The 12,939-nt window shown below is 43.5% G+C and overlaps 1 protein-coding gene and 1 long non-coding RNA gene across 2 annotated transcripts in view; one reads left to right on the top strand and one right to left on the bottom strand.

Annotated features, from left to right (window-relative positions):
* The window catches only part of ALMS1 (ALMS1 centrosome and basal body associated protein), a 197,964-nt gene extending 195,828 nt beyond the window's left edge, over positions 1 to 2,136 (top strand). Inside the window, exons 23-24 of the mRNA XM_059405835.1 lie at positions 618 to 717; positions 1,774 to 2,136. Coding sequence (XP_059261818.1) covers positions 618 to 717; positions 1,774 to 1,818 — 145 coding nt within the window. The 3' untranslated portion in view covers positions 1,819 to 2,136. The remainder of the gene's footprint in view (positions 1 to 617; positions 718 to 1,773) is intronic.
* Positions 2,137 to 5,969: 3,833 nt separating this feature from the next.
* Positions 5,970 to 11,229, bottom strand: LOC132021447 (uncharacterized). Its single transcript, XR_009405324.1, has 2 exons — positions 10,808 to 11,229; positions 5,970 to 6,350 (listed from the first exon to the last, which is right to left on the bottom strand). It is a non-coding gene; the product is annotated as an uncharacterized LOC132021447 (long non-coding RNA).
* Between the last annotated feature and the right edge of the window lie 1,710 nt (positions 11,230 to 12,939).

The following is a 12,939-nucleotide window of genomic DNA, read 5'->3' as shown; positions in this document are numbered from 1 at the left end:
TTTTTTTATGTGTCTGATAGCCATTTGTATGTCTTCATTGGAGAAGTATCTGTTCATATCTTCTGCCCATTTTTTGATATGATTATCTGTTTTGTGTGTGTTGAGTTTGAGGAGTTCTTTATAGATCCTGGATATCAGCCATTTGTCTATACTGTCATTTGCAAATATCTTCTCCCATTCCGTGGGTTGCCTCTTTGTTTTGTTAACTGTTTCCTTTGCTGTGCAGAAACTTTTGATCTTGATGAAGTCCCAAAAGTTCATTTTCGCTTTTGTTTCCTTTGCCTTTGGAGATATATCTTGAAAGAAGTTGCTGTGGCTGATATCAAAGAGGTTACCGTCTATGTTCTCCTCTAGGATTCTGATGGATTCCTGAATAGGATTTCTTAATGTTTTTATTCATCTGTCTGCCCTCCCAGATCATGAGGAACCCAACCATCACTCTTTGTGTCCAAATGTCTGACAAGAAGCAGGCCCAGACAGAGGCCTGGGGCCTGTGTTTGAGAACTGAATGCCCTGAGAGCAGCAGACCTTTAGGGACATGGGGGAGAAGAAATCATGTTGCTATGTGGTTGGGTAACCTCAGTGCTTTTTGTTTTCCTACTGGCACCATTCCTAAGGATTTATGAGCAGCTTCCAGAAGTTCAGAGAAAGAGAGACGAGGAGAAGAGGAGATTGGAATACAAGTCATACCGCCTGCGAGCTCAGCTCTTCAAGAAGGTCAGTCAGTCCTTGGGCAGGATCCATCAGGTTTATTAGGGGAAAGAGAAGTTGAGAGAAACACATCTGACCTATTTGAATTAACTATATCTGGGGAGTAAACTTAAACTTTAATGCATTGTACCACACCTGGAATTTGGAAGATAATGTCACCCATGACTAGATTTCAAATCTACAAATCTGAAAGGCGAATCTAGAAAAGGCACCCTCCAGGCATACATTTGGAACAAAACCAAATTCTGTACTTAAGAGTCACGGTAGAAATGTCCAAATCTATCAGAATTCTTGGCTTTTCATTTTAGAGTCCCAAATGGTAGTTCTGTGCCCCTTATTGGTAAGTCAGATACTTCTAGAGCTTATAAAATAAACTGGAAAACGTCCGAGTATAGCATAAGAGTTGGCAGCCTGGGGACTCAGAGCCTCGAAATTGCCACCATTTCCAGCCCATGGCCCAGGGGAATCAGTGGTGCCACAAGTCCCAGACCCTCCCAAGGCCAGGGAACTTGCTACCAGTATATTCCTTGAGAAGCCAGGCAGGCAACCATGCCTGAAGGTCCATATCCTTCACTGTTCTCATTTCCTTCCCAACCCCTTCACTTCACCACCAGAGGACTCTGAAAGTCAGAATCCAAAAGACGTGTTTATACCAGACCGATGTGGGATTGGAGAACTGCTTCTGGAGCACACCCGGAGCTGGGCTGGGCCGGGCCCTTCGAAGAGGGGGCCCCCAGGCACCACATGGCCTGTCCAGTGGGTCAGCATCACAGGCCAGGCCTCTCGTTGTGCTCGTATGTTTGAACTGATAGATGGATGGATCATAAATGATCTGTATCTGTACAGAAGTAATAGATACTAACTATATAGATCATCTTTCTTAAACACTTCAGGAAGAATTTTTTTGCATAATTACCATAGTTTCTGTAACTGGGGAAGATAAACAAGATTTGGGTAGAACCCCACTGGTCTTTTCAGCCACATGTCTGGGGTGAGGAGTGGCTGTCTCCCTCTGATGGCAAGAGTATCTGACTTTTTTCCTGTCTTTCTTTTCTTCCACAGAAAGTGACCAATCAGCTCTTGGGGAGAAAAGTTCCCTGGAACTGATAGGAGATTATTTTCCTCACAGTCTTGGAATTATATTTTATCAACATGAAGAAGCACAATCCTTACTTTTATGAGTCTGGTTTAATAAAACGTAACTCTTTGTCTATGTTTAATTTAGAAGTAGTAACCTTCTAAAGAGTCTGAGGAGAATGGTGATTAGGATTATTAATGGTTTGGGAGCAATATTTTCTCCACAGTGGCCTTGCCCACAGGAATGTTTGTCACAGTGATACCATTTCTGAATTCTAGCCACAAGTAAGTCCCTTTTTGTATGTGTTTTTATACTTTTAGAAAATAAATAACTTCTGATTGAATCATAGTAAAGCAAGCAGCAGAGGGTCATTTCTTTACCATCTGGAGATGTGCAGGGAGCTATGTGATATCTCTCCTAAAGTGTGTGGGGAGCCTCAGTCTAAAAGCATCTGTCAAGGGAGTGGGCTGTGAGAATGAAATGTGGCCTTTGTTCACAGACATGGCAGAACTTGACGATAGCCCTGCCATGGGCTTTCTGGAGATGGGGTCTGGTTAGAGTAGCTATTGGGCAAGCCCAGACACTCCCAGCGGACTGGGCACCTTGGGTCGAGAGCCTCCTCTTAGCCTCATTCCAACTTCCCATTGGCCTCTAGCCCTTGGTGGATTTTCCTCCAGCCACCCTTTCTTCAGGACTGAAGCCTCAGAGCCTTTGTCATCACACATAGAACCAACATTTATAACCCGGAAAACCACTTATGAAAAGCATGAGTTAATAAATGTAATCATGTACATAAAGCATTTAATGAATCCTGTAGTCTAGAATGACAGCTAAAGCCCAGAGTTGACGGGGGAAGGTGCTAATCGGCCTCATTCAAAATTCAGGGAAGCCCCAGCCTCCCCAAAGGCTTCCGCAGAGGCCAAGTTAAACAGCAGTTCTGCCACCAAGCAGCTCCGAGGGCGCCACCAAGGCTCCTTTCCTTACCCAGGAGGAGGCTATGAAGAAGACTCAGAGAAAACATTTGGTATGTGAAGTTTACTCCCTAGTTTTTCCCTTTTATGCTAGACAAGATAATTACACACTCTGGGCCAGTTCACCTATAAAAGGGCTAATAACCCCTTAAACCGTATCTTCCCTTCAGCCCTCAGATGCTATGACTGTCTTCTGTCTTGTCAGAGTTATTATCCAGAATGCAAACAGAAAGTGACAGTTGTCTGGAAACCTGGGTCTGCGCAGAAACCAGGGCAGGATGGAGCCTGCTTAGGAATGATGAGTGTGATTCTCTTCAGGCCCTGAGCTGTGTCATCCAGGCACCTTCCCAGAGCATTTAGATTTAGGGCTTGGGAAGCCACAGGTGGCAGCTGGCCACCAGCTCCCTGCCTCCAGCCCCAGAACACATCTGCTTGGGAATGTTACTACTGATGCCCTGGGGAGAAGCTGTTAGCCTCTCCTGTAGGTTCTACAGACTTGCTTTCACATGTTAATGGTAGTTCCCAGGCCATTGGGCCCTGCTTGGGTAGGGAACAAAAAGCCATGCATGGGGGAGGTGTCCTGAGAATTGTCCCAACTGCAGTTTTCCTTGGCCAGGTGCTGCCTGCACATCCCAGGCATTGGCCTCACAGGCAATCCTAGTACCTCTCCCGGAACCTGTTCTTCCCCCACAGTGCTCAGGATGGTTCCCCCCACGCTGCCCACATCAGTCGATGCTGAGCATCAGGCAGAAGCCACAGAGTCAGTACCTTGTGCTGCCACACCTGTGGCCAGGCTCTGCTCTCCTGCTTTCCATGAGCCCCAATACCAGGACCTTGCTCTGTAAGTGCTTTTGTCCCATGCCAGGCAAGATATTGGGCCTCTTGTTCTATTTTTTCTTGCATGGGTACAGGAAAAGCAGGCCCAGGCTGGACCATTACCGCTGGCCACAACCTGTCATGGGGATTCATTCTGGAATTGCTTCTTGCTAGCCTGAGAACCCACTTGCCCTCCTTTCTCCTGGAGGTTAGGCTTCAGCCTCCTCAACCACTTCTCTGAGAGGATAGCTTGTGTTGCTGCCCTCCTCCAGCAGAGGCCTTCAGTGACCATCAGCAGGTGCAGTGTGAGGTGGGCGAGTGTACGAAGAAGGCGGAGTGTCTTGCCCATAAATCACAATGTATTTTGTGTCCCAAAGGATTGTTCCGGCCAGTCATTAGAGAGTTAGGCCAAGCTGAGCTGTTAACATGGTCTTCATCTTTACCTGTTGGAGAGCTTGGGTGCTTTTAACCTACAGTGTCAGTTTTATTTTTATTGACCGTGAACCCTCGCACACAGCCCTTTCCCAGTTTCTCACGAAATACTCCTGAATTCTGGTTGGGAAGGTGGTGTGGAGTGGGTCCACTATCAACAGTTAAAGCCAACATTATTGGCCTCAAGGGGGCACTCTTGGCTCCTCTCCATAAGTCTTGCTCCTTGAAAACTCCCCATGATGAAGTTCCTGAGGTAAGAAAACTTTACTACCAACCCCAAGGTTGAGTCATCTTCCAAATATGACTGGGCTACATGTTAAGGGTATTACATAAGGCCCCAGGTACATAGGTGTGGGCTTTTCATTTTCTTGGTCCATAGCCCTAGCCCTGTCTGCTGCTCTTACATCTTTCAGAGAGCTGTAGTTGGCCAGAAAATACTCGATAACCCAAGCCAGCTCCTCCTTAGACATTAGGATAAATTACCCCTCTCTCCCTCACTGTGTGTGTGGTGTTTTTCTCACTCTCTAACCCTGACTTGTTTCCTTTGATGGTTTGAGGCTGGCACGTTTATTCTGGGTAGTCTTACTCCTGCTATGCATGGGGTTTGAGGTCCCACATGTCTCCTAGGAGGATATTCATATATTCCTAGGATCCCTGACCTGTTCTCATCACAGTGTGCATCCAGCCTCACCCACTGCTCCCTACACAAGACAGCTTAACAGTAGAATCTAAGTCCAGGGGTGCCTGGGTGGCTCAGTGGGTTAAGCCTCTGCCTTCAGCTCGGGTCATGATCCCAGGTTCTGGGATCGAGCCCCACATTGGGTTCTCTGCTCAGCAGGGAGCCTGCTTCCTCCTCTCTCTCTGCCTGCCTCTCTGCCTACTTGTGATCTCTGTCAAATAAATAAATAAAATCTTAAAAAAAAAAAAAAAAAGAATCCAAATCCAGAACCTCAACTAGCCATGGGGCAGATGGGGCTGGACTAAGAAATGCCTACTCTAGCTTCAGGTAATGAGACAAGGACCAGTTGAGAAAAGGTGGCAAAGTGTTCATATAGTTCCCATTGTCCATCCCTAATTTATAGGCTGAGAACTTTGGCCAGGGAGGAAACTGGTGAGCAGGAAGTACTCAGGAGACACATACTTGGTGCCATCTTTTGACAGGCAGGCCTAGCTCTGGACCCCAGAAAATAATGAAGAATAACAAGCAATCTGCATAGAGTTGGTTGGTTTCCTGGATTGTTCATTAAATAGGTAACTCTATGAGGCAATAGTCAGCACTGCCTGATCATTTGTCGGGGGTTTTTTGTTTCATTTGTTTAAGATGGTTGGGGGTTTTTTTTGTTTTGTTTTGTTTTTTTTTAAATAATCACTACACCCAGTGTGGAGCTCAAGCTGACAACCCCGAGATCAAAAGTTGCATGATCTGGGGCGCCTGGGTGGCTCAGTGGTTTGGGCTGCTGCCTTCGGCTCGGGTCATGATCTCAGGGTCCTGGGATAGAGCCCCGCATCGGGCTCTCTGCTCCGCGGGAAGCCTGCTTCCCTCTCTCTCTCTCTCTCTCTCTCTCTCTGCCTGCCTCTCTGCCTACTTATGATCTCTGTCTGTCAAATAAATAAATAAAATCATTTAAAAAAAAAAAAAGTTGCATGATCTGACTGAGCCAGCCAGGTACCCCTGCCTGATCCCTTTGTTTTGCCAGGGCTAACACAATGTGTAGCAAGTGTTTGAGTCAATAAGGGTTTATCAAATGGCACACAAAAGGGTCATCAGTCCAGATTGGAGCCCAGAGGTTCTGGGAAATAATTCAGGGGTATTTAATTGATAAGTTACCTGAGGCACCTTAATGTTAGGGGATCTGTTTAAACATGTGATAGAGTGTGGAGCTGAATAAGTGACAACTATATAGAAAACTAAACAACAACATAAAAAGATAATTCCAAGGAAAAGAAAACAAAAATCTACATAAAAGGATAAGTAATCATAATTTTACTGTGTAGCTTAGCTTAAACATAGAATGTTGCTGTTCCCCAACAAGTGGTCCAATCCCTGGGAAGCTGGAGAGTAGGAAGGGTGCACATGCTTAGATGCTTAGTGTAGACATGGCCTCAATTCCCAAAAAGTAGTCCACAGACAAGCTTAAAACTGAGCATTAAGAAGCCGCCACACAAGTCCCTTAAAGATGTGGAAAAGGGCTCCTGGGTGGCTCCGTGGGTTAAAGCCTCTGCCTTCGGCTCTGGTCATGTTTCCAGGGTCCTGGGATCAAGTCCCACGTCGGGCTCTCTGCTCGGCAGGGAGCCTGCTTCCTCCTTTCTCTCTCTGCCTGCCTTTTGCCTACTTGTGATATCTGTCAAATAAATAAAATATTTTTTAAAAAAAAATATGTGGAAATGAGTGAGACCTGAATCCATAAAAATCCTAGAAGAGAGCACAGGCTATAATTTCTCGGACATTGGCCATAGCAGCATTTTTCTAGATATGTCTCCTGAGGCGAAGAAAACAAGCAAAAGTAAACTGTTGGGACTACATCAGAATTAAAAGCGTCTGCACAATGAAGGAAACAAAAAGACAACTTACAGATCGGAGAAGATATTTGCAAATGACATATCCCATAAGGGGTCAGTACCCAAAATAGATAAAGAACTTATACAACTAAATGCCAAGAACCCCCCACAAATAGTCCAATAGAAAATGGGCAGAAGACATGAACAGGCACTTCTCCAAAGACCTCCAGATGGCCAACAGATGGCATGAAAAGATGCTCAATATCACTTATGATCAGGGAAATGCAAATCAAAATCACAATGAGCTATCACCTCACATCTGTCAGAATGGCTAAAATTGAAAATAAAAGAAGTGTTAGCAAGGTTATGGAGAAAAGGAACAATCTTGCACTATTGGTGGGAATGCAAACTGGTACAGCCACTCTGGTTAACAGTATGGAATTTCCTCAAAAGGTTAAAAATAGAATTACCTTATGATACAGTAATTCCAGTACTAGGTATTTACCAGAGAATATGAAAACACTTATTTGAAAAGATATATGCACCCCTATGTTTACTGCAGCATTATTTGCAGTAGCCAAAATATGGAAGCAATCCAAATATCCACCAAAAGATGACTGGATAAAGAAAAGGTGGTACACACAGACACACAGTGGAATATTACTCAGCCATAAAAAATGAAATCTTGTCATTTGGAACAACATGGATGGATCTAGAGGGTATAATGCTAAGCTGAATAAGTCAGAAAAAGACAAATACCATAAGATCTCACTCATATGTGGCATTTAAGAAAACAAGCAAACAGAAAAAAAGACAAACCAAGAACCAGTCTCTTAACCATAGAGAACAAATTGATGGTTACCAGAGGGGAGGTGGGTTGGGGGATGGGTTAAGAAGGTGATGGAGATTGAGGAATGCACTTACTATGATGAGCACTGGATGAAGTATGGAAGTGTTGAATTACTATATTATACACCTGAAACTAATAACACTATGTTAATTACACTAGAATTTTTTAAAAAATGTTTTAAGACATAGAAGTGAGTATACACAGGGAAGTGTAGGGCTGTTCTTACACACCACAAATCTACAGAACTCTGACTCTTTAAAATAGATGAGCACATATGTAATCTTGAGAGAAAAACAAAACTAGACTTAAGTGTGAAGGGCAAAACAACAAAATTTAGAAGTAAATATAGGAAAGTATCCCTAAGAACTTAAGGAAAAATGTCTTAAGGAATAAAGCACAAACTGTACAGCAAAAGATTGATAAACTCAATTAATGAAATGTAAAAATTCTGTATTGGAAGACACCATAGGGGTGCCTGGGTGTCTCAGTTAAGAGTCCAGCTCTTCATTTCAGCTCAGATCATGATCTTGGGCTTGTTAGAGCCCTGGGTCAGAATCCATTCTAGGCATGGGGCCTGCTTAAGATTCTCCCTCTCCCTCTGCCCTTTTCCACCCCCATAAATAAATGAATGATGAATGAATGGGTAATTATAAATAATAAAGGCTGAAAATACAGGGCACAAAACAAGATAATTGTAGCACATGTAGCCAACAAAGATTTGTATCCAAAATATATCAAGAACTCTTATGAGTCATTTTTTTTAAAAGATAATCTATAGAAAGAGGGACTAAATAAAAGCATGAGCAGGCAGTTTCACAGAACAAACACAACTGGCCTGTACATGTATGATAAATTGCTTGACTTATTATTAATTGGAAATGCTCATTATTAGCAGAATACTCCATGTTGGCCTCTTGAGTGTGCATGCACGTCCCAGATCTGGTCCTCAGAGAACACTTGCCCATCCTGTGTCCCACCAAACTCTGAGAGTGCAGACCAACCCCAGGGTCTTAGCCAGACTAGTCCCTGCACTTGCCCTCTGGAGTCCTCTGGTATGAGTCAGTCCTCTGAAGCTCTTGACTTACAGGGAATGCATATCAACCTGTCCAAGCGGTGAAGGCCTCCCTAGATCTGGGATCACATTCACGAACATTGTAATTCCCTTGCCCTATGGTAAAACAAATTATCATAAATTAACCCAATCTGGTGTGTTTTTCTTAGAGCCTGGAAGAAAAGGCAGAGGGGAAATAGCCTGTTGCATACTCCCTCCTCCTCCTCCTCCTGGACTTCGGAGTCAAAGATGGCAGTCTATGGACTCAACTCGAGTTTAGAATTCTGGGTAGTGGGGAGCACCTGGCTGGCTCAGTTGGTAAAGCCTTTGACTCTTGATCTTGGTTGGGAGTTCAAGCTCCACATTGGGGTGGAAATTACTAAATAAATACATAAACTTAGATTTCTGGGTAGTGTCAACAGTAGGGCTGCCAGATTTAACAAATTAAAATATAGGACTCCCAGGAAATTTAATTTTAAATGAACAAATGATTTAGTGTAAGTCCTGTGCTATATTTGAAACATACTAAAATATTACCCACTGTTCTTGTGAAATTCAAATTTACTGGGGTATGTCCTATTTTTTGTCTGACAACTGGAGTCCACAGGGATTAGGGGTAGCCTAAGTTAATGCTGGGGAAAACGGAAATGGGAGAGATGAGACCAAGAGAGTCCCCACTTACATCAGGAAGTCTCATCAGGACAACCTAAGGTGCTAAACGCCCAGGAAGGATTTTGAATCTGTGTCTCATGTCATTCAGAGAGACTTTGGAAAGCCAGCCCTGAAGAGGATAGATTGACTGACAGGTACCAACTTGATAGAGAAGTGGTGGGCAGGACAAGGCCAGCCTTCCATATGGGGCGACCTCATCAGCACAACAAAGCAAGTCACTCTGTTATAAAAACACTTTTTAGTTAAATTCAGGATGCAAAGAAATTAGATAAAAATCCAAAAAGAAATTTAAACAGTAACTGAGCATTAAGGGAGAAAAGAATTAAATAAATACAAAGGCCAACAATCAGGTGGTCCATTTATATGAAGCACCTAGAGTAAGTGAATCATAGAGACAAAAAGTAGCATAGTGGTTGCTGGGGACTGGATGAGGGGGGCAGAGAGCTGGTGTTTCGTGCATACAGTGAAAGCAGATGGTGGCGATGCTTACATGGCAAAGTGAATGTACCTAATACTACGGAATTGTACAATTAAAAATGGTTAAAATGCCAAATTCTATGTTAGGTATATTTTTCATAATAAAAATAAATAACAATGAAAGGAATTACAACTTACAAGAAATAAAAATCACAAATATTAAGATATTGGTAAAACGTATAGCTTGGAATTAAAAAGCCTAAATTAAAAAAACATTTAAAATGTCAACAGAGAAATGTCAAATGTCAAATGTCAATTTAAAATGTCAAAGAGAAGGGGCGCCTGGGTAGCTTAGTGGGTTAAGCCGCTGCCTTCGGCTCAGGTCATGATCTCAGGGTCCTGGGATCGGGTCCCGCATCGGGCTCTCTGCTCGGCAGGGAGCCTGCTTCCCCCTCTCTCTCTCTCTGGCTGCCTCTCCATCTACTTGTGATTTCTCTCTGTCAAATTAATAAATAAAATCTTTAAAAAAAAATGTCAAAGAGAAATTTTAAAGGCATTATTTTTTTAAAAGAAATGAAATAATTTTTAAAATATGTGATAAAGCCAGTTTATAAATTAAGATAGTATACATATAAACTTTTTAGAAGGGGGAAAATAAAAATGGTCAGGAAGCCTAAGAGCAGATAAATTAAGCTAAAACAATTTAATAGACAAACTACATACTGTCAACAATGAGGACACAATACATTTGAAATCATTTGAAAGGAAAACAAGGTAACAGTTGAAAAGTATGCAATGAGAAAGAAAATGAAGGGCATGCTGTATGGGTGGCAGCTGGAGAGATGGGGTCACCTCCCAGCCAGGAATCTGTTGTGGGCAGCACCGAACCCCCAGCAGCTTTGTCCAGTTCATCCTTCTCCCGTCTGCCCCTCAAGAGGTAGGTGTGGGCCACAGGTCAGCTTCCCATACCCACTCTGGAGTCCCTCGCATCCAGCTGGAGCTCAAGCTCAAAAGATGCCCCAAGTTACCCAACATCATCAAGGATCCAGACTCCTCATGCCTTCAGTGGTTGGGAGAAAGGGCCCTTCCTCCATGTTGCACCCAACAGACAACAGACCCCCCCCCCATCTTCCCCTCCTACCTCTCAGAATGCTCCACGGAGAAAGCTCTACTGGCATCTCACTGCCCTGCCTAACCTTGCTTCCCTGAATCCCACCAGGCTGCTAGTAGGAGCAGGGCTTGGTCCCAGACCCCCATCAGGGTGCTCTGCCCTCTTGTTCCCCAGACCCACATGCCATGAAGGTACTCACTTTATCCCTTGGGCACTTCTTTACCTCACTGAGCATTTGCTTCAAGCAGCTGGTCCCCCCTCCTCTGGTTCACACCCCAGGGAGTTAAAATGCCCCCAGAGGAGAGATATTGACTGAAGAGAGTAACCTTTCTTCTCTCTGCTCTCTCTGCTTCTGCTCTCTCCTATGGGCTTTCTCTAGCCATAGCTCCGGGTGACATGGCCCACAGAGGCAGAGCTTTGTTTAATTTCCTCTAATGCTCAAAGTAGATGCTGCCTTCCCCAGTCACCTGCTAGCTTTAAAACCCCAGCCTGCTACCTGATCACAGGTCCATACTTCCTGCATAGTTGTTCCTAAAATAAACTTCCCATTTTAGCAAAATCTAAATTATCTTATCCCCAGTGTATAAAGCTGAGCATTTTCATACTGATTTTGTTCAGAAGGTAACCACCTGGTTTATAATACATGCAAAATTTATTCATTAACCTCCTTGATAATGTCTTCCAGTTAAAAAGTCACTATGTCCCCACTGTAACTTAAATATTTTTTTTCTGAATGGTTTCTAAAAAAAATTAACTCTGGTCAAAATGTGAAAACAACCCTAATGTCCATCAACAGATAAATGGAAGAACAAAATGTGTGTGTGTGTGTGTGTGTGTAAACACCTTTACTACCTTCAAAAGGTAGTAAAATTCTGATGTATGCTACAATATGGATGAACCTTGAAAATACTATGATAAGTGAAATAAGCCACACACAAGAGGACAGCTACTATATGACTCCACTTAAACAAGATACTTAGAGGCAAATTCATAAAAAGAAGGTGGAATGGTGGCTACCAGGGGCTGGGAGGAGGGAGTGAAGGGGAATTATTGCTTAATGGTTACAGAGTTTCTTTTTGGGGGATTGAAAAGTTCTGGAAATAGTGATGATAGTTGTACAACATTCTGAATGTAGTTAACGCTACTGAACTATATATTTAAAATGTGTTAAAATGGTCAATGTTATGTAATGCATATTTTGTCATAATATTAAAAATACGAGGAGGAGGGAGAAAGGGAGGCAGGGGCAGAGCAGGGGAGCACAGACCTTCCTGCAGGTACCCACCTACACGGGCACCAACATGTGCGAGCCAGACGGAAGAGGCATGTGCCTGGCAGGCAAAACCAAAAACGAACTTACCCTAGTTTAACCAGTACACTGGGACATAAAAGGAAACCTTGATGTTCTTAAAACTTGACCAAAGTCTGAATAAAACCTCATCTTTCAAATTGAACAAATTACTTATTAGCTGGAGAAAAGTGAAGGGAAGTTTGGAGTCAGCATTCTAGGGTTTTTTACTGCTGGGTCCAAGTCCCTGACCTCTAAAATTATCCTGGACCTCACCCTCCGTCCTTCCTACTTTCTGGAAAACTATCAGTCCCCTACACTTGCCCAAAGAGGTCTTTGTCAAGGTTACAGAGCTGCATTTTGCCATTCCCTAAAACCTACCGCCTCACCTCTGTCTGCATACCCTTATGCCCAGTTCAGGAAAAGAACTCTCTCCTCATCCACCCTTTTCTCTCTCAAATACACACACACACACACACACACACACACACAAAGCCAGGAACATCCCACCTCTGCCAGAGTTCCAGGCCCATAGGCACTGATTGTGACTTTTAGATTCCTCAGGAAGACATCAACCATCAGCTCTTGCTCCACAGAAAGGTCCATAGGTGTTCTCAAGGCTTCTCTGTCAGTGGACTTGGGGTTGTAGGTGGCACCTTGCCCATCCTTTGCTTGGTCGGGGCAGACTCATGGCTGGCTGTAACTCCCATAACAACTTCTCAACATCTCTGCTGTCTCCAAACCTTTGTATCCTCCCTTTGGTTCTTAGAGCCATCTAAGCTCTTCCTTTTTTTATCTCGAAAGACTTTTTGGAGGTGAATTTCATACAACATAAAATAACAATTTTAAAGTGTACGCTTCAGTGGCATTTAGTATATTCATGATGTGAAGTCACCACCTACATTGAAACTCAAAACATATCCATTGCCCCAAAAGAAAACCTGCAGCCATCACTCTCCATTTCTTCTTTCCCCAACTCTTAGCAACCCCTCTAAACTGTCTTGGTCACCTGCTTTGGAACTTCCACATTTGGGTCTCAGAGC

This window comes from Mustela nigripes, chromosome 7, assembly GCF_022355385.1.
Source record: "Mustela nigripes isolate SB6536 chromosome 7, MUSNIG.SB6536, whole genome shotgun sequence".
Taxonomy (NCBI): domain Eukaryota; kingdom Metazoa; phylum Chordata; class Mammalia; order Carnivora; family Mustelidae; genus Mustela; species Mustela nigripes.
Note: the sequence above shows the minus strand (reverse complement) of the source record. Positions and strands in the feature narration are given on the sequence as shown.